This window comes from Hermetia illucens, chromosome 3 (assembly GCF_905115235.1).
Source record: "Hermetia illucens chromosome 3, iHerIll2.2.curated.20191125, whole genome shotgun sequence".
NCBI lineage: Eukaryota > Metazoa > Arthropoda > Insecta > Diptera > Stratiomyidae > Hermetia > Hermetia illucens.
Genome location: NC_051851.1, coordinates 148,680,852 through 148,701,996, shown reverse-complemented (window position 1 = coordinate 148,701,996; position 21,145 = coordinate 148,680,852). Strand labels below are relative to the sequence as shown.

Sequence of the window (21,145 nt, the reverse complement as noted above, 5' to 3'; positions counted from 1 at the left end):
GAGTATCTAAATAATCGGTACACAAATGGGAGTCAAATTTTAAACCTTATTTTCAGTGCAATTATTAGCAATTAGCACATTGGCATGAGCGACGGACATAAATAATTTCATAGGTTTCAAACGAGCATTTCGTAGACGTTGATTGAACATTGGAGAACACAATGGAAGACTCTACTTTTCGCTATCCCTACTCAGGTGCTGCAGCAACTACGCTTGCGATCGGAGATCAAAGAACGCAATAACTAATATTTGTGGAGAATATTTGAGGCGTTAGAAGACCTTAAACCGGGCGTAAAGTGACAATGGCCCATTTTATGCCTGGGCACCCGCGTATATAGATATCAGGCGGCGTCTATGGTGTGTATGCCTATGCAGTCCAAGCGTTTTAGATATTAAGCTACTGAGAATGAAACGGCTTTAGAGAAGATTCAAGTCATTAGTTGCTATTTGTCCTAGCAATATTCGTAATGGTGCCAATAAAGTGTAACAACAGCGCTCAGAAATGTAGCTCAGTAGATTCAAATCATCATGTTAAGGTTGAAAGCGAGATTAAACGTTAAGCAACGTAATTAGCCATTACGTGACCTTAAAATTGCAGACGAACGGCATACGGAAAGATACATTAAACCAAAAGTTCAAGATGAAACCTATAAAGCACGTGGAAGAGGAGGAAGGACAAAGAGCTCACTCTATACTTTTCGGCAATCAAAACCCGCTTCCACTGGAAATTACGAGTTGGAAATGTGATGAGAATGATTTGCGTGAATATTCATATATTTGTGGTTTCCACCCCTAGCACAAAAGCCGTTAAGTATATGCATTAGCACACATATGTGAAAGTCTGGAAGGAAATCAAAATAGACTTCAGAAGGAAAGGACAGCGACCAATCAACATGATTTGATTCATTTTCTCGGTGATTTGGAGAAATGTACTATTGCCGTTTACATTCAATGTCCCAGAATTGAGAATAACGTATTCTTTGGCGAATTTAAGGATGCAGAAGGTTTGTGAATGGAACTGCTAACAGTGGATATTTGTATGCAGTACATGCCGTAGGACTGGATCCTTTGTCAACAAAGGAAATAAAACTTTACGCCACTAACTATATTCGGTGAAAGTGCATTTTATATGTCAATCTACTCATCGTAATGAGACACTGGCACTTTTTGCTATCTAATCGTGCAGAAAATTGATACAAAATAAAAAAAAATTCGTTAATAATAGTATAATTCCCCTCAAACTTTCCAGTATCCCGCGTTGGTGTTTTTGTGCAATTCTAGGATGAATTTAAGGGGGTGAAGAATATAGAATTCAAATGCTGTTCAGAAGCGGACGTAAACCCATGGGGGAGTGCTTATAGAATCGTTATGGGACGTTCATGTCCGCAGATCACGTATCCTACCCTCTTGTTGAAAATCATCCAACTATTATTCCCCCAGTAAGAGGAGAGCACCGACACATTCCTACCACCTGTAAATGTGACGGTAATTCCGCCAGTGACCAGGTACGAGTTCCTTGAGATCTGCGGTAGAATAGAAGACAATAAAGCGCCCGGTCTTGACGGAGTATCGAATAAGGCCATTAAGGTTGCCGTGAAATCCATACCGGACATGTTCGCTGGTGGTGGGTGGTGCGTTACGCTGACGACATAGCGCTGGTTGTTGTCGCAAAGCATCTCGAAGATGCTGAATTATACCCACGTGAGGCAATCAGTGCTGTTAAAAGTTAGGTAGAGATCTCTGATGTGACACTTGCAGAGGAGAAAACGGAAGTGGTCCTCATCACTAAGCGCCGGAAGAGAAATTACGCCTGTATCAGAATCGGAAATCATATCATTACTTCCAAGTCGAACATCCAATATCTAGGGGTGATGATAGACAGGAAGCTCATTTAAAGGCAATTCGTGCAGTATGTTTGCGATAGATCATCCACTGCAAATATAGCCCTGACAAGGATCATGCCGAACGTGGGAGGGCCACGGTATACCTCTAGGTTGCTTATAGTCAGGGTGGTGGCCTCAATCATGCTCCATGGCACCCCAGTTTGGAGGGATGCGGATGTCAATTGACGCTAACAAGCTGACAGCAGTCTACGGAGGACAACCCTGAAGGTATTCTCTGCTTTCAGGACTATCTCTGATAATGCAGCATTCGTCATCTCAGGAATGATGCGCATTGACATCTTGGGAGATGAGATGGCGAAAATATACAATGCTGAGAAAGACAGATCTCTAAATAAATGGCAAGAACGGTGGGAACGCTCGGAAAAGGGTTGGTAGACTCACAAGCTCATTCCAGTCATCAAGAAGGGGTTGGAGAGACGAAACGGTGAGATTAATTATAATCTCACCCAGTTTCTCACGGGGCACGGAGAATGTCGCGAATACCTCCGCAGGTTTAAATTGAAGACCTCACCCGCCTGTCCAAACTGCGGTGGACTACACATAACATCTGGAAACGCTGTCTTAACTCGTTGGCGAAATTAGATATGTATTCCGGTTGGACTATGGGAAGAAAAATTTCCCTGAGAGGCATAATAGCTTACACCATTTCTGCTGCAGTTGTGCCGAGGTCTTCCTTCCAAGTTGTGAGAATGCCTAGCAGCAGGACAAGTATTGCTTCCTTCCACCGTCTATTGTGGCATCGTATTGCTACTTTGGTGATGATGGAGTGCACCGGTTAGGCTGCTTAATTCCTAAAGCAACCTCGATTCAAACTATCTTCCTTGATCTCCGGAGATCCATACGTCAAGGAACACTCTGGCAACTGTAATAGCATCCAATCCCCGAGATTGGTATTACCTCCCGCCATTGTGAGAAATAGTCTATAATGATCAGGCAACGGCATTGCCTTTCACAATAAGGCATAACAATAAGATCCAGATCAACGTGCTGAAATTTAGATGGTGTTGGCGCCAAAGTCCCGACTGGTGCAGTCACATGACGTGTCACTTTTGCTCGCTGACAATTATTCCAACCATGTGTCCAATTCTTACAATCGATTTTGACAAATGGTCATAAATACCTCTGTATTACCAGTTTAACGCTGGCGTTTGTTACCGGGTGGGAGAAGTAGTGTAAGCTGTTGAAAACAGTTTTTCGGAATCGGTGAATGATGTAAGGTCGGGTAGTACCAGCAGACATACCACCCCCACCCCTTGCAGGTCTCCCGGAACCTGGAATTGCTTTAGTCGAAGCCCAGTGTTTTCCTTTTGTAGCATTTTAAGCACCTCGTCTGCGAATAATCTTTGCGTAATCGATAATTGATGGAAATTCCTCAACGCGCAATAATGCGTACACGACAACCTTGTTGCAACCAGATACATACTGGATATCGGTGGTAAACTGCCCAATATATTCTATAATAGATCATTATGAAATTGTCGTGGTGAGCATTCCTTCTTTTTATGAAAGGGATAGGTTAGCAGCTTGTGATCCTTAGCCTCAATCATGTAACGAAAACGTTTTATAGTTAGGCACATAGCCAGTAGTTCCCGATTGTACGCTCCATATTTACGTTCTACTGGGTCGAGCTTTCTTAAAAAAAACTAATAGTTGCCAGCTACAGTTAATCCGTTGTTAGAGGACTGACCCTATCGAGAAGTCAATTGCTTTCAAGAAATTGACCAAAGGTGCGTCCGTGCGTGAATGTGTAAGCTGCGTTACTTGTTCCAGTGCGGTCAACTCCATGATCGCATCTATCCAAAATAAACTGGGAAAGACAGAGGAGAGGAGGAAAAGCGGTCACATATACCGCGTATAGGAGAAAGGTGACTGCGCTATAGTGAGCTGACTCCGCCCAATGATGTAATACCTTGTGATGGTTCCGCGAGGCAGAGAGGGAGTCGGAGGTGGTTTTAGTGGGTAACAATCTCACATACTGGTCTGGCTCTAGTGCGTTTTTGAAAGCTTCAAAAACCGCGTTAGGCTCGCTGGTCCAGTTGTTTGGTGAATTTCCTTTAATTTTGCCGTAGAGAATCTCGTTGGGTGGTGCCTATACAGCAGCAGCTGTTCTGGGTATGTATATTCCGTAAAAATTTAACATACCCAAGAATACTCAGAACTGCTTCATGTTGGTTGTTTGCAAGTATAACAGGATTGCTTCGACTTTCATTGGCTAGAGATGCATCCGCTCCTTTAAGACCAGGTATCGTAAGAAACTGACCTTATGCTGACCAAAAACGTATGTGCTTCAATTCACTATTACTCCACATTCTTTCAACTTTTGGAACAGAATCCTTAATTGGTTAACGTACTGTTTACGTGAAGATGAAGCGTCTAATACATATGTCATCGATGTAGTCATAGCAGAAGTGCAAACCTCTCAAAGCCTCTAAGCCTGATGAGTCGTTGGAACGTTTGCTGCACTCCGCAGGCCGAATGTCATAACCGGAAACTAATGAAGACCGAAAGGTGTTCTGATGGTCTTCAGTATGCTTTCTTCAGCTAACGCTAAATCAGGATAAGTGTTGTTATCAGGTCTATTGTTGAAAAGACACGTTTACCGTATAACGTTTGGGCTAAATTTTGGATGGCGCAAATCCGCATTTTAATTGCACGATAACTCCGCACGGTACCCAGTCGTTATTCCTTTTAGGCATTATGTTATATGCAACGGTGCAGCCCACGGACTATTTGAAGGACGCGCCATTCTTAGCAGGATCATGGTATTCAATTCCGGCTTGTCCGACTAATCGTCTGGGTTTCAAAGGAACTGGCAGTTCCGGCGTTGTGACTGCATGATGTTTAATTTGATGAAACGTCATTTTTCCAGTTTCCTACCGGCGAGTTATTTCCGGAAACTCCTGCTCCTGATCATCATGATACCCCTTATCATCATCATCCAGTAATTGTCCTAATGGTGGAAATTGTACATTCTGTCATCTCTCCCTACTAGATAAGGTGAATTATTAAATCACAAAGACAACCGCCCTGAAAATCTGGATGAAATCCGTAATATGCTACGAAATCTGCTCCAAGTATGGGTTCAGAACCGTCCGCTAGAATAATTCTCCAAGGAAAATCCCTTCGGAGACCGAGGGGGAGTGTAAGGTTAGCGATTTCGAATGTGGAAATTGGAGTCCTGTTGGCAGCCGAATGCTGAAACGGTGCCTGGTCCTTTGAATTTTAAGTTCGAATAAATGCAAATCTGGGCGTTTGTGTCTATAAGGAACCGTGTTTTCGGATTTTTGGCGAACATAAGAAAGCGCATGAAAACGATGAAACCGGGCCGTTTGCCACCTTTAACAGCTCCCGGTGGGGTTTCCCGAAGCCCAGTTACAAGGTTTCATGCATTTAACGGCTTCGGCATTAAATTTCGCGTGGTACCAGCATATACCTTAAGGACGAAGATTTTCGGAGTTGGGCTGTGAACGCGATCGAGGATGAGAGTATCGACGTTTACATCTAGAAGAATTCTCGGGGTGGGACTCCTGTTTGTGTGTTGACTGCTTCTGAAGGCATGGTTACATTTGATGCTGCTTCCTCAATACTTGACGGAAGTGCGGCGTACACCTTATCAGCTATGCCAGCTGCAGTTTGTAGTGACTGACTATCCATCATTGCCATAATCGGTTTAAGAGCAGATAACAGTCGTGTTAACCACAGACTTCGCATCAGCGACACTGGAACTGCGGTACCGCCATACTCTGCAGGTACTGGAGGAACTAATAGGATTTTTTGTCAGCGATATAAATGCCATGAGCTCTCATTTCAAAAGAGACTGCTTACTACAAGGGGGGCGTGACGACTATTTCTGTGTTCGTCTAATACGGTTCATACTATACTAATACATCCGTCAATTCACAGTCCGTTTTCAACTTTTCAAATATATCGGCTTAGGACATATGTTCTTTCTTGTTTTTGTTATTGGATACATTCTTCATGCTCTCTTATCAGGTGGACGTGGAGGAATTCAATACACTATAACATTGATCCACGAACATCTCGACTATACAAATGACATTTATTTGCTCTCTTAACGGAACATGGAGCTTGACCAAATGGCTCTAGGTTTGAAAAGAGAGACAAGTAAAGATGAACGTCTGACGGGTTATGGCACTCTCCTTTCTGCATTAGTTGGCAGAGCATCAATGACTTCTATCAACTTATATATCTAAGAATCTGGATGTGGCCCGACGTATTAACAGCGCTATGTCCGTTTAAAATCTGGAAATGCTGTTGTCTCAACACTTAAATCAAGTTGAAACTGTGTTGTTTCTGTGTTACTATAGGGGAGTATCACATGGAAAGTGATCCCCACGGTTACTCAAAAACACCGAACATCGGAGTACGCTGAAGTACTTGGTCGATGCACGAGCCTGACATTTGTATGCACTGTAATCGGAAAGCGAAAGTGAATAGGTTACACATTAAAAAGGGGTACTCGGTACGGCACGCAGTGGAATCTCTCCCATTCTTCCACTTTCACAATATGGTAGCTTTCAAGGGTTCATTCCACTGCTTCATCGAAGGTGTTCTTCTCCGGTTTTGCACAGTTAACAAGTAGTTTAATTTTTGGCTGACTAAGAAATCCAGCGCATTTCTTGCAACGTTACGACGCTACATATCAGTTTTTGGTCTGTATAATGAGCGCATATTGAAGAAGGAATTGCACAAATCGTTAGTCCTTTCGAGGCTCCTTCTGTGGCTTCGTAAAAGACAGAATTCCGAACGAAGAATTCCTTCACCGAATGGTAAAAGTAGACGTGTTGATTAGAAGCAGGAAGTGATAATGGATTGGCCATATTTTTAAAAAAGGCCTACAACTCAATTGTTGGTTATACAATGTAATAGCCTTCATTATCCTTGAAGGCAAAAGTTGGTCGCCCCAGGAACACATGTCACCAAACAGTTGAGGAGGAATGCAAACTTCTTAGGGATGCCTGAAAGGAGCTGAAACATATCTCAACGTCCCTGCAGCATTATACTGAAAACTCCTTTCTCTTAGAATTAATGAAGTATCTGTAGCGGTTTGCATGTTGCCCTCCCCCACATTATAGCCACCCCTTCGCAAGATTACCTTAACGGATAAATTTATGGATCGGGATCAAGTAAATGGTGTCAAATCTTCAAGCTCATTTGCATTTCCACATCTTTGCTAAAATGTAAAGATATTTCTTAACCGATGCAGGTAAAATTCTTCCTCCTCCTTGATTAACTGGGTTTGAGGCTGTTTTTAGCTGTTCCGGGGATATATGATGCTTTTCTGTAACATGCTCCTCTTTATAAAAAGCAAAAGGAAGAGTTTACTTTCATATATTTTTATTGTTTCTCAAAAAGTTAACCAACTAAATTGGATAGAAACATGCTGAAATTGAATGAAATGGCTTTCTTTCCTAGGACCGTGTTAGATAACAATTCTAACCACATAAGTGAAGGAGCAAACAACTTCGCGTCAATGTTGACGTCATTGAAGGCTGTCTGGTCCAAAACGCTACAGTAGCAGAATCCTACGCTCCTCTCTTCTGTTTACTTTTGGCGCCGACCCGATAATACGAGTATTAATCTCAATATCACACCTCCATACATTCAAGGTTCAATGGTATTACCTAATTCCTCTCCCTCAGTCAACAGTCGAACCTTGCGAATTGGCCGGACAAACAGTCTAGGGAACATATTTGATATGTAACTGCCTTGGTCCTCGTTCTACGCACAAATTGTATCTCCCATCTTACACAAAAGCTCCCCTGTCCACCCCAATAGATACGCATCAGCGTCATTCATTGCTCCACTGACCAGTCGAAGGGATGCTCAGCAAGGCAATGTCCAGCAACATATGGCCACGCTATCATTCACCAATATATGAATCGAACAAACATTCTCCGAGTCACTTAACAGAACGTGCAAACACAGTTTAGACACGTCTTTAAGGTCTTCCCAGTGAATTCACCCGTAAAGTGTCGGCTAAGGAGGTGCTAATCGAGTCTTATTGTGGGCATACATCGATGCAATAATTTTCTGGCCAAACAGCCAACGAATAATTGTTATAAATAAATGACTTAAATATTGCACGATATTAAGGTTTGCGAACGTAATATCAAAGTATTTAAGGAATTCTATATCGTTTCACGGGTTAGTTGGATTCAAGTGGCTAGTGACGGTGTCAGGTGGAGCGCTACAGGTGTCGTTTGATATGTAGACTGGATGCAGGTCCCAGAGAGTAACTGATTTACTTGCAAAACTACCATCGTTAAAATTGTGTTAGAAGACTCAGCAATCGAAGTGGTTATCAGATAATATCACGTGAGTGGTTTAGATGATAGTGATGCTGAATTGAGGACATATTCAAATAGTTCAGTGTTAAGAAGTCTAAAGAAAAGGTAAATGGTTTACCCTACACTTTTCACTTAGCATTGGACTTTTCTAACCCCGTTATCGGAATTACTTGGAATATAAGGACACTTTGTGAAGATTTTACGGACGCAATTATAAGAGTTAAAATCAAACGGAATAAAAACAGTTCGAAAACCCTCAAAACAATTTAATAATGATATCTAGTCCTTCTCGCTGGAAAAATTATATTTTAAGGTGTGTCAGTTGATTCGAGATTCTTCTATTAAATCTGGTTGGTTACGCCCAAAAGTTGTGCAGAGCTCATATTCCTAATGAATCTACTTCTACTTATTTTTGGATTAATGGACACCCCAGTGACAAAGTCGCCATGTAATTCGTTGTCCAATCCTAGCTTGTTTTCAAATATTAACCGATAAGTACTTATAACTTCTCGGGATTATCTAACATCTTTTTTCCATATTTCCCTTCGACAGAAGAGCGGCAGTGGTCCTATTTTTATGTACGCCTTTGTCTTTTACTAAGCTCAATGCCTGTTTCCTGTAGGCTAGGTCGGTATCAGTCACCGCTCCGAGGAGCCCAATTAGCGCTGTGATACGCCTCTTTGATAGCACAAATTCATAAGACCATGCTTGCTGCGGTAAGAGCAAAGGGGAAGCGTCCAGCCGGTTTAGATCTTCAGAGCCAGCCCTAACATTCATGAAGGATAGAAGCTCCCCTATCCTGCAACTAAAGACTTCCTTGAGGTCCTTACCGCAAAGGAATTGGCTAAGGGTTTCTCCCTCCTCTTCGCAGTTTCTGCAATACGAATTGTATGCATTTGCATTTGCTCGTACCTGGCGTAGGAATTCTTGCGATCGGATATTGTTCTAGGCTGGCCAAATCCTCCTTGACTTTGCACAGGCGGTGAACCTTCGCCATATGAAGTCAGCGGTTGATAAGTAGTGCGAATATATTTCATTTCTCAGTTTCCAGCGGGAAGCAGCCTGTGCCCACTGAGGGACTGAACACACTAAACAGAGCCCCGTCTAGTTAGTTCGCCAGCCGTCGCTCTTTCTGTGGCCGGAAACCCAAAGTAGGGTGATTTTTAGTGTGCCATCCAGACCGTTCAGCGCGTCCCTACACTGTCGTACAAGCCTTGAGGAAGTCGAACAAAGTCTTAATAACCATTTGGCTGTCGTTCAAAATGACCATGTTACCCTTGAGGCTAGGATCATGCCCCAACCATCGACAAGCTTCCGGTATCGACAGTAGTTCTGCTTGGAGTATACTAGCGAATCCTGGGAGATCGTACGACTCGACAACGCTGTATGTATTCGAGAAGACTACCGCCCCTCCACAGACCATGTTTGACACATTGGTGAAGAATACTGTTTCATAGCCTTGCACTACGTCGCCAATCTTCAACTTTGCTCTGGTTGAAAAGTCCACAGCAAAATTCCTCGTGAAATTCGGTTTGTTTGTCACGTAGTCCATAGGAAATGTCCAGAATTCACGGGGTACTCCGTTCACGATGTTACTATGGCCGTAGAGCTTCGCTGTCTAACATTCAAAGTCACGTAGTCTGACAAGACTGAAAGCTACAACGTATTTAATATGGAGATCGAGAGGAAGGAGGTGTAGGTACAATTTGAGAGTATCTGCCGGGCAGGACTGCAGAGCTCCGGTAGTACCTGTGCGCGCCCCCCTTTGGTTCCTGTTAAGCTTGGTTCTATTGTACTTTTAAGGATTTGTGTGTTCATGATTGTGTTTGAGCCGTTGGAAGCTCGAAATGTTCGAAACCGATCGTTGACACCTGAGACTCTCTGCTATTTGTAGCCATCTCTTTCGCTTGAACTTACAGAACCGATATTACGATATTGCGACGAATTACTACCTGCGACCCGTGTTTATTAATTTATTTATGTAATAATATTGCTATTCATTATCTTCCTTCGCAAATCGTGATTCCTTAGCACATTATGGGCCGCCTTCATGAATTTTCCAAAGCACTCTAAATCATTTTTGAAGCTGTAATGTAATTCATGGCATATTAAGGAGGCAACAGTGTTGTCTTGACAGCTGGCAACTCCGCGGCGCAGATCTCGGGCATTTAACAGCAACATGTTCCACGTCCTCTGTCAGGGAACCATCATGTCCGAAGCGGTACAAGTATGCACGATACCCTCCGTAACAGCTTAGGAATTGCTTTAGGTCGTAGCTAACTTCTCTAATATTGTCCATATAGAAACATCAGGGATAATTCTGTAGGTCCAGCATCCTTTAGCATCCTCGTGCTAATTATCGACGATAGGCATGCGACATATGTTGGGTCGACGTTCCGAGCCGACCCCGCTTGTGAACGGGACAAAGGCTGAAGAAAAAGAAGAAGAAGAAAGGGGTCGACCTTCGTTCGCTAAGATATCGATAGGGGACTATGCCTACTATTGCGCAAGTTGCTTCGATAGTTAAGCGTTGGCAGCGAGAATACGGTTTGCTGCCAATCCTGGCTTTTTGGAGATGTTCTTTTTCCGTTTCGTAATCATAACGACCTTAGGTTTATGTTCTGCTAGTGCAAAACAAGTGTTTTGAAACCTATTTCCCAAGTTACCCCATTTGTGAGGATTTCGATCCCCTTTAGGCAGCTCTACCGTCAGAAGGTATTGTCCACAGGAGCGAAGGGGGACCTCGCAGTTTTTTCGGGTAGGGTAAGTGAATGCGTTTACACAGAATGCTGCACTTCCACAACAGTACGCTGTCGGACTGCCAACCAAATACCGTCCCATTGTCAGGAAGGTAGTCTGTAAACGTTTTTTTCTTTCACCAAGAGGAGGAAGAAGAGAAACGGAACCATTAACTTAAGGAATCCCCTGCCATCCGTCCTCTATACTAGGCGAGTTCTACCTCCTTTGCTGCAAAGAAAAGAACTCGAACAAAATGCGTAACACAGCTCCACCGGCCTGTGCTTTTCAGCTTCTCCTTACATTGACGAATCCCATCCCACCTTCGATCGGAGTCGCCCACAACCGCATTACGAAACACCCAATCAGAAGATCGTACCCTCCCAATTTTGTGCAGATAAGACAAAACCTCCACGCTCATTTAGGAGGTGGGTAAGGAAATAGTCTCATCATGCTTCCGATTCAGCCACGCACCTAAGTTGCCAATGAGCTCCGTAGTCCATTTGTCCCTTGTCGCATTTTGCCAAGAAGGTTGCCCCTCATTTATCCTACGTTGCCGTTTTTCACGAGCAACCACCTCTTTTGACCCTGCTACCTTACGCTTGTATATGGCTTTATGTTTCTTAGGACGAAGGACAGAACGGTAGGCAGACGACACCAGCAAAACTCTGTACCTGCGCAAGGCGTTTACGATATCCCTCCTTGCCAAGAACATCAGTCCATTCCCTGCACGTAAAGCAGAAGAGACTGTGTTTTACTCATTAAAAGATGTCTGATAGACGGAAGACCCCCAATAATTGGCATTAGCCAACTTATGGCCGAAATTCCAGCTGCAGTCTGCTTCGCTGCTGCCTCGATTTGCTCGAAACAGCTCGTCTTTGAGTTGATACTTGGTTGGTTTTGGCTCGATTATCGGCTCGCCAGGGAGCATTCTAGAGGTTCAGCCCAAGGACGATCCCTCTGCTACCCGGACATGGCCTTTTATCCTTTAGCGTCTCTTAGAGCAGGAAACGGTTTCTCAGGTAATCCCTCAATATTCGTAAGAGATAGCACAGCACGTGGAAACTATTGCCTAAGTGTGTCAAGAATGACTTTCCATCTTACGGAACTAAAGGCATTTCTAACATCAAGCGTTACGAGAAGACCACCTGCCGAGCTCGGCGGCTGTATGTTTTCGCTCGATGAACCGCATACACTGTTTATGGCATTGCAGAGCCTCATTTTGGCTGTTATTGTTGTACATGCCCCCGCCATGCCATTTAAACGTTTGCCAAGCGGCAAAGTTTGTAACAATTTTTCCGGAGCTCTACAAGTATATAGAAGGCATGCCACGTCTCGATGCTCCCTGGGCATGCAAGCTCCGCGGACTCTCGTTATCAGATTCATAACTGAATTTACGACAGTGTTAACTGCTGCAGCACCACCCCCAGTGCCATCCAGCACAGCCTCACAACTCAACTGCAGGACTTCGACAAACCTCCCAGTCTTCACTTTAGTGACGTTCCACACACAGAAAGAGTGTTAAGGTGGCAAACGCCCAGGAGGTTCATAAACCACTTTGAAGGTGATGTATTAATGATCACTTATCAAGAAATCTTTCATTGATTCTGAAGCAGATAATGGTAATGTTCTTGCCGTCATTTCGAGAAGTCATATCATGTGGGAGAATTCTCCGGAGTGAGGTTGGGCATGTCCCATTCACGTACCCTGGCATTAAAGTCACCCCCGATCGGGACTCGCCCTCCGTACCCAAAATAGCTTCCTCCAGAGCATCAAACCTGCTTTGAAAGTCCATCATCGTTTCACTTAGTGCTAGGTAGGTACTGCAAATACAGAATCCAGGGAAAGCCGTCCCATCGACCTTGAGCAAGAGCCCAGATAACAGTGATATCCGATATGTCGAGGTGCCTTGTGTCGGTACTGTTCACTGATGAGCACTAGATCAGCTTTGATCTGAGGAGCGAGCTGCGCAAGCAACTCTTGAGCGGCTGCACTCGGATGCGTATTAATCTGCATTGGATGCAGATCATGTTAATCGCGTCCTAGGTCTTTCTAGTTCTGCTCTGCTGACTGGGCAGCATACCGGGCCCGCAGTGTGCGCAACGCTCTCGTTACTCACGCTATGATCCCTGTATCGAATACAACTCTCCTTTTCGTTGCAAGTATTCACTTTATCGCCTACCTGGCGACATCTGCGAGGTGTTGCCCCGGCCAGCTCCCCGGCAAGTTGCAGACGTATGCTCATAATCTATACATCTGTCTGTAATATTTGGCTGCGACGGCCCAAATGCGTAACCCATATATTACCCAACCAATTCTGATTTCCCCGCTGTTAAGAAGTTCCCTCGCGTATTGCTCGGCAACTTCCTCCATAGCGAGTTTTCGGCCTTGGGAGTTCGTGAAGGTAATGCCAACCCGGGTATTGATTACCTCCGGACATTCGCACTTGATGATCTCTTCAACTTCATTCTTTTCTTTGGGACAGTCAAGATCTCGGATTTCCAGAGAGCACGTGGGTTCTAGGCTAAAAATCAAAGCTTTCTCTCCTAGGAGCCTCTTTACCGCTTCACAGAACGTATATACCTTGGTGCCTAATTCGAAGTAGACTTCAACACCCTTCGTTTTCCGAATGGAAGCTACTTCCGCTCCACCATCTTCACCCTTGATCATATGACGGATTTCGCTGAGGACTTCTGCAAAGATCTTGCCTTCCGTCAACTTAATAAGCAGAGCTGGCATCCAGTCCTTCTTCGACTTACTACCTTTTCTACTGGTGTTCCACGCTTCGTGTCCGCCTTAATTTTAGGTAGAAGTTTTTCTGACGACGTCGCGTGTTGTTCCCCTTCGCCGTCTTCTTTCAAGCCCTGGAGTATACCTGAGAGAAGTCTCCTTGAGATGCCTCTTCCTCCTCTCGCTTTTTCCCCATTTCACTTTACAACGGGCGATCCGTTTGGCGCTTGCATTGTTCTCAGCGGGGGTACGTTTGCTTGCGCTTCTCGCGCATCTTCTATTACTCTATATGTCCGCCTGTAATACGAAATTCGAACTAGGAGCTCCTCCAACTCCATCAGCCGGTTTTTCACGCCTTTGCTTACGTCGCAGGCCGCATGGGCTTCACTACTACGGTGCATTTGTTGTTAAGCCTTTAATGCTTCCGCAAGAATAGTCGGCTGCGCTCTCATCCTGATGTGTCATTCAGTATTTAAGCCTAAATCCTAAATGCTAAATCCTTCTCTGGGCGCTGCGGCGAACGACAGGTTTTCGTATTGCGTGCAAACCCAGCCAACACTTTCTCCAGTCTCATTTTATGTCATTTTTATTTTCCGTTAAGAGTTTTTGCCAGCGCATCATGTGCAAGGCAGCGTGCCCCAATAGTCAGGAACGGGTGTACCCTCGGGGGCAAAACCCCTACTCCGGGTCTCTGAGGCCTGACTTATGCCCAGCTGATCGCGGAACTCATGAGCAAATCAGCGCTCGGGAAAAGGCAAGACAGTCTACTAATACCGGTTCAATGTACACTACCCGACAAGGGTCCTGACGAGGCTCTTGATACACACCGCAACGTCAAGCTCATATCACTCCATCGGCATCCGCAAGGGGTTGTAGACGGCTCCGGGGAATCTCAGTATGTCTCGACGTGTATCGCTCATTAGCAGTTCGCTCTTCACTGGGAAACTTTCTAGAGGCCACTACGGAGGACGTTTGTATAATGCCAGCTAGGGGGTCAGAACTACTTGCTCGGAAACCTCGGGAACGCCACTCCTCGTATCCTAAACGATCCGTTAAGGATCACTAACGACCCCTGAGGGGTCTAGTAGTAGTCTAGTAGTTCGCCAAAATGGTAGAGGGTTGAGGCAATCCAGCTTAAAAGCTTCATTATTTGTCGTAACCATCCTAGGAACTTCATATTGAACTTCGATAAATGCGGACGAAGCTTTAGCGGTGCAATTGAAACTATGCAATAACTCCTATTTTTATATTTATTTCCTATATTTTCCATTTTTTTGGATCCCTATGAACTGTAGTTTCCTGCCATGTTATCATTACACTAAAATATCACTTGTTAAAATCTAACCAAAATTAAAATATTCATTTCACGCTAATTCGCAGGTACCAAATAGACTTCCAGTTGAAATTGTCATACCCTATGTTGGGGTAATACAGCCGAAATAAAGCCCAGCAAAGACAATAATATAAAATGAACTACCTGCAACAATCAGAAGAAACAACAGAGCCACTGAATACCGCAGAAAAAACCGAAATCAGCATTACACCGGAGTCACCTGAAGTTTTCCGAATAATCCTCCCACCGGGTCGTTGTACAAAGCGTCTCCTTAACATAAGTGATGTCTTCCTTTCACTATTCGTGATAACTCCACTGGTCGTGGCTCATTGGAAAGGAACCTGGGCATTTATAGAGCGACATCCTGAACAGTTTCCACCATGGATGAGCTTCCTTTTTGGCTGCACCCTGCACACTTCATTCGTCCTGATCAAGGAGCTCCTTCACATGGAATTCACAGCACCAAATGACGGATACAAATCAGTGAAGAAAATCATAAGCCAGAATATAATAGTGAAAATCTACACATACCTTTTTAGTTTGGGATGCAATTTGAATTGGCAAGGAGGGTGGGCTGCCTTGCAAGTTGTATTCGGTAAGTTTTTTCAGGATAAAACGAGAATAAAGACTGTCACATTGCCATGTTTTTCTAGGGACTGAATTGAAAGGAGCAGTGATACCATCTGCTATTTGTTTGGTGCTCTTGTTGGCATTGAAAGGAATCCGTAACTTGGCTGCGCCCCCCGTATTTGTTGCACTGGATAATAAGGACATTGCGTTTTCATTCCCTACAAGGTTTCGTGTTCAGGTGAGTCAAATTTTAAATTAATCAATTAGAATTTAGACTTGGGTTCTTAGCAAGAAGAATTGTGAACTCTTGGCCGCGTTCGAGAGAAGAATCCTCCGAAGAATTTTTTGCCCCCAACATGAGGATGGACGATTCCGTAGCCTACATAACGACGAAATCTATAAGCGATACCATGACCGTCCGGTTGTGGATAAAATCCGGCTCAGTAGGTTACGGTGGGCGGGTCACTTAATCCGTATAGGTGAGGATGATCCCCCAGTCTATAAGGGCAATATCTATGGTAGAAAAAGAAGACGAGGCAGACCCTGCCTAAGATGGAGCGATGGCGTAGGTCAGGACACCAGACAGCTTTTAGGGATATCGAATTGGTGGACCTCGGCGCAAAACCGGGATGTCTGGAGTTCCTTATTAAGGCAGGCCTAGACCGGATACCGGTTGTTGCGCCGTTGATGATGATGATGAATTAGAATTTGAAATTCCGTGAAGGTTATTTGACTATGCAGTATATTATTTTGAAAGTCAGGTTTTGTGGGTGCTATTGGCTACTGGAATGATCAAGCGTTAAATAATCTTCATAAGACTAGTATCCCATACAAGAAAATTTCATATCTGTATGTAGTTCACCTCATGCAACATCATATTCAATCTGAATAAAACTGAATTTTTGACGAACGATCCCCATCAAACAGACACAAACAGACATCACTGTCAATGACAGTGTCCTGCCCAGAACTCAGCAATTTAAATATCCCGGATCAATGCTATCAGCCAATGGAGAACTGGGTTATGAAATTCCTTCACGCATTAGCGCAATCTGGATGAGGTGGCGTTTCACAACTGGTGTTGTTTGTGATCGACGGATCAACGAAGGCCTCAAAACTAAACTTTATCACAATATCGTCCGTCCTGTCGCCGGCTATGGTTCTAGGTGTTAGCCGACTATAAAAGACAATGAACGGTGTCTTGCTTTAATGAAGACGAAGATGTTGCGTTGGGCTAGTGGCCTCACGGCTACATCCAGATTAGGCCTTTGATAAAATAAAATGGCGCAACCAATCATTACAAGAAAACCCCGCTTGTTAACAGGTCAAAGGCTAAAAAAAGAAGATATGTATGTAAATAACCACGAATCACTACGCACGAAGATAGGGAAACAGGTTGTTATATAATAAGGACTGGCCCTGCAAACTCTTCTAAATCAATCGACTTATTTGGCAACAAAGAGGCATTTCGTCCTCCTCATTAACTCAGTTTCAACTTCTTCGAAAAAGTTAGTCTTTCACTTGTGTAAGATTGGCAGAATGGAAATCCACCATTGCAGCCTAGACAGGACTTCATTGATAGCCACAATCACTACCTAGAACATGCTGTAATTACGCGACAGCTGAGCTGAGTTGCTTATACTAAACAGGACAGATTCATCCCTGGAGTACGAACTCCTTGCTTCATCCAGATCTGATGGAAATGGCAAGCGAAATCGAGATTAGAGTGCCCTCGAAATTTTCAGCAGGGACATCAATTTAGATAAATTATTAAGTGGGAATGACCCTAAGTTCAATATTGGTTGCAGCAGCCATCTTTTTGTCATTTCCCAATGGTTTCAGTCAGAAAATGCCAGATTAAAGAGGATGACAAACATTAATATTATACTTCGTTAAAAGCTATTCATTAGGTCCGTTTATCTACATATGGAAATGCATCCGATGTCAGGAACGTGGAATCGTCTAAATGGGGCGTAACTCGTCCACCATATCCATGGGACATTTATGCCGGCTCCCTGAAATCTGCTTCAACTCTCTCCAGGTCTTCCCGATAATCCTAACCTCTCTTGTCTACTATTCTGTTCTATGCGTTTCTAGAATGACCAATTCGTTGGCCACTCTGGAATAGGACCTTCAATTGCATGACTCAGCCAGCAATAGAGTTCTCAGCCTATCTTAAAATATAACCTATGCACTGGGAGTTCCACCTTTCTTATTAACACTTCGACCGGTACCTGGCCCATATACCGGCTCAACTCTTCCATAGATATTGTGTTGGGGCAGAATACTCAGGTGATTAGAAGAAAACCAAACAGAGAAGAAGAATAAATTTACGGTGCGGGGCATCGAAAACCCAGTACCGCGGTTTTTTGGAATGAGGGAGCGGGATCCGGCAGTCGATATCTAACGACCGCAATGCCTCAGTATTGAGAACCTTAACTAGTGTGCCATCAAATATTATAAGCGGACAGTAGAGAATAGAATTGGTTCCATCGATGTTGATTTCCACCCATACTGGCAGAAAACTCCGTGAGTAAAAGTGCTCCCTCCAGCGCGGAAAATGTAGCGGAAGGCGAACTCAGATAATGTAAGCCGCATTAGATGATTCCAGAAAAGAGACCTTAGGTTGTAAGTCAAGAAATCCAAGGATGTAACCGCTGACAAATTTTTGACCTAAATTGGAAATTCGTTAGGACAGGTAGCCGCCATAAGAGATAATATAATAATAATAATCGTTGGCGCAACAATCCATTTGGATCAGGGGCTTGAAATATGTTAGAGCGCTTCATTCAAGACTGTAATCGTACACTGCAGGATTACAGTACCCTGGAGGCGGCAATGTGCCCAGCATTGCACTCGCCCGAGATTATTACCCTAATTTGACTCAGGTACTCATTCAAAGCTGAGTCGACTGGTATCCGACGTCAAGTCACGATACAAATCCCACTGCCACCAGTGAGATTTGAATCGCAACCTTCTGTACGACTGCCTAGTGCTCTAACCACTGAGCTATCCGGACGACATAAAGCATACGTGAATGCCGCTTTAGCTAGTAGATTCGCATTTCAAGTTAGTCAGAACTCTACTCACCATGACCACCACGCAAACTGCATGAAAATCAAGGGTGAATCGAGTTCGACACAGAGGCAGAATGCCGGGGGGTTTGCCCGGGTGGACGCCAATAGCTTTTGTGTGGACACGTTTTCTGCGGCGCTCAAGTCCGACACATCCCTGAATAAAGCTACCGGAGAAAAAAATCACCCAAATCACTCGATAGTTGACGGAAGCGTATTATGCTACTATGCCCAGAAGACGACTATTCCCTAGTAGGCAACCCAACTACTGGTAGAATAACGAAGTCGCAAGTTTCCAAACCGCATGTTTCCGGAAAAAAAGACCTTACCAAAGGCTCAGAGGAAAACCTGGTAGCGATGGTGAAAGTGAGGCACGCAAACAACTACTGGGCTGCTTAAAAAAATCCAATAGGAGGACTAAGAAAAACTGCTTCAAACAATTTTGCGACCATGGCGATATAAACCCTTGCAATAGGGCCTACAGGATGATGATCAAAAAGTTCCAAAAATAGTTGCGCGTCTCCAGAAAGAGTTGGTTGTAACTCTGTTTCCTAACCACGAAAACAGGGGAAGCGAAACATTCGTCCCGCTCAACGAGTGCATAAAACCTCCAGGAACTTCGGAGGAGCTACGGAAAATATGTGGTTGGATCGGCTCCAACAAAACCCCAGGTCTTGATGGCATCTCTAAGAACTTTGAAGCTGGCAGTGCAGACTCAGGCCAACCTTTTCGACAACACCTTCGAGGCGTACCTAAAGGAAAGAATATTCCCTGCCCAGTGAAAAAAGCAAAAATTAGTTTTGCTTCCCAAACCAAACAAACGACCTGGAGATATAGCATCATATCACCCAATCTGCCTGTTAAATGCAATGGGGAAGATGATGAAGAAAGTTATCTACAACAGACTACTGCCCATAACTGAACGCAGCAATGGCCTGTCGGAGCACCATTCTACTACGGCCGCAACCTGATAAAGTGGCGTTCCATAACTGGAGTTCTATGTGATCGACATATCAAGGAACGTCTCAAATCGAAAATTTATCGCAATGTCGTCCGTCTTGTCGCTCTCTATGGTTCTGACTGTTGGCCGACTATAAAAGACAATGAACGGCGTCTTGCGGTAATGGAGATGAAGATATTGTGTGACACGTTTTGACCGCATCCGAAATGAGAATATACGCGATCGATATGTGGTTGCACCAATCGTGGAAAAACTGCGATAGAGGCGTCTTCGATAGTATGGTCACGTAATTCGCGCAACAAGAATCCACTTGCCAAGATTGGTCTGAACATCGAAGTCGATGGTAAGCGACCAAAATGCCGGCCGAAACAAAGGTGGCTTGATACGGTGGATGGGGATTGCATCCAAATCAGGCATTTGATAAAATAAAATGGCGAAACCGATCACGATGAGCCGACCCCGCTTGTGAACGGAACGGGGCTGGAGAAAAAGAATTGAATCCTCATGCCCCCTCCCTTGATTTTCCGCTGATGTCTCGAATGTGTCTGGTGCTAAAGGGTGTGGTAGACGAGATGGTCAAGCGCCAGCCTTCTGATCTCGTATTTCGTCTTGGTTGTTTAAGCCCGTATTCTTGTTGACCCGCCGTTGTAAGTTTATTCCTGCATGCATGCATGTCATATACTCTACAAAGGAGTGAACATGGGACACGCAGTATGTCTGGATTTGAACAGCCGAGATATTCCCTGCTTTGGATATTGCAGAGAACTTCGTCCTTTTGGATTTTATAAATCTCCATACTTTCGTCCTTACATCCGTTATGTTGTGGATCACTTTATTGCTGATGCAGCCAATTTTCTACTAAACCAGTCACTTCTTTGACGGAATACTCGAAAAAAGTTCCTTGACGTCAAAGGACATCAAAACTTCTTCTTCCGTGAGTTCCCCTATCAACTGAATTCGGCAAGGTCCTTTTATTGATAGGGAAACTTGAACAGACCATGTTTGCTGGTAAACCGGTGCACTTAGATTTGTACCATAAATATACAATTGCAACCTCAAATGGACGACCACTTTTATAATTTTTTTTTTTTTTTTTTTTTGGGAGTAGGAAAGGTGAATGCGTTTACGCACAGAGTGTTGGACTTCCGCAACAGCATGCTGGCAGACTACCAACTAAACACCTCCCTGTCATCAGAGAACTAGCCTGGAACCGTTTGACACATTACTTCGGGCTCTCCCGGCTTTGGGAGTCTTCAAGTCAGGGAATTCCTTTCACTAACGAGAGGGGAGGGGAGGAAGGGAGTTGTTGTTAGTTCAGGGAACCCCTTACCGTCCGATCCCTCTGCCGGTCGAGTTCAATCGTCTTCGTAGTAAGAAGAGCTCGAACATAGTCCGCAATACGATTCCAGCTGCCAGCGCTCTTCAGCATCTCTCTGACAATGTTGTCTGGAGAGAGCTCCCCTGTGTCTGCATAAAGCTGCTGGCGGAGGCCGTCCCACCTCTCGCAAGAGAAAAAGGTGTGTTCA

At 44.2% G+C, this 21,145-nt stretch overlaps 1 protein-coding gene across 2 annotated transcripts in view; it reads left to right on the top strand.

Annotated features, from left to right (window-relative positions):
• The first annotated feature begins 8,068 nt into the window (after positions 1 to 8,068).
• Positions 8,069 to 21,145, top strand: part of LOC119653254 — an 81,350-nt gene continuing 68,273 nt past the window's right edge. Inside the window, exons 1-3 of one of the 2 annotated variants that reach the window (XM_038057861.1) lie at positions 8,069 to 8,243; positions 15,062 to 15,609; positions 15,668 to 15,822. In XM_038057861.1, the coding sequence (XP_037913789.1) occupies positions 15,150 to 15,609; positions 15,668 to 15,822 (615 nt within the window). In that variant the 5' untranslated portion in view covers positions 8,069 to 8,243; positions 15,062 to 15,149. Of the gene's footprint in view, positions 8,321 to 15,061; positions 15,610 to 15,667; positions 15,823 to 21,145 lie in introns of both variants that reach the window. The other variant, XM_038057862.1, reaches the window with a different exon arrangement.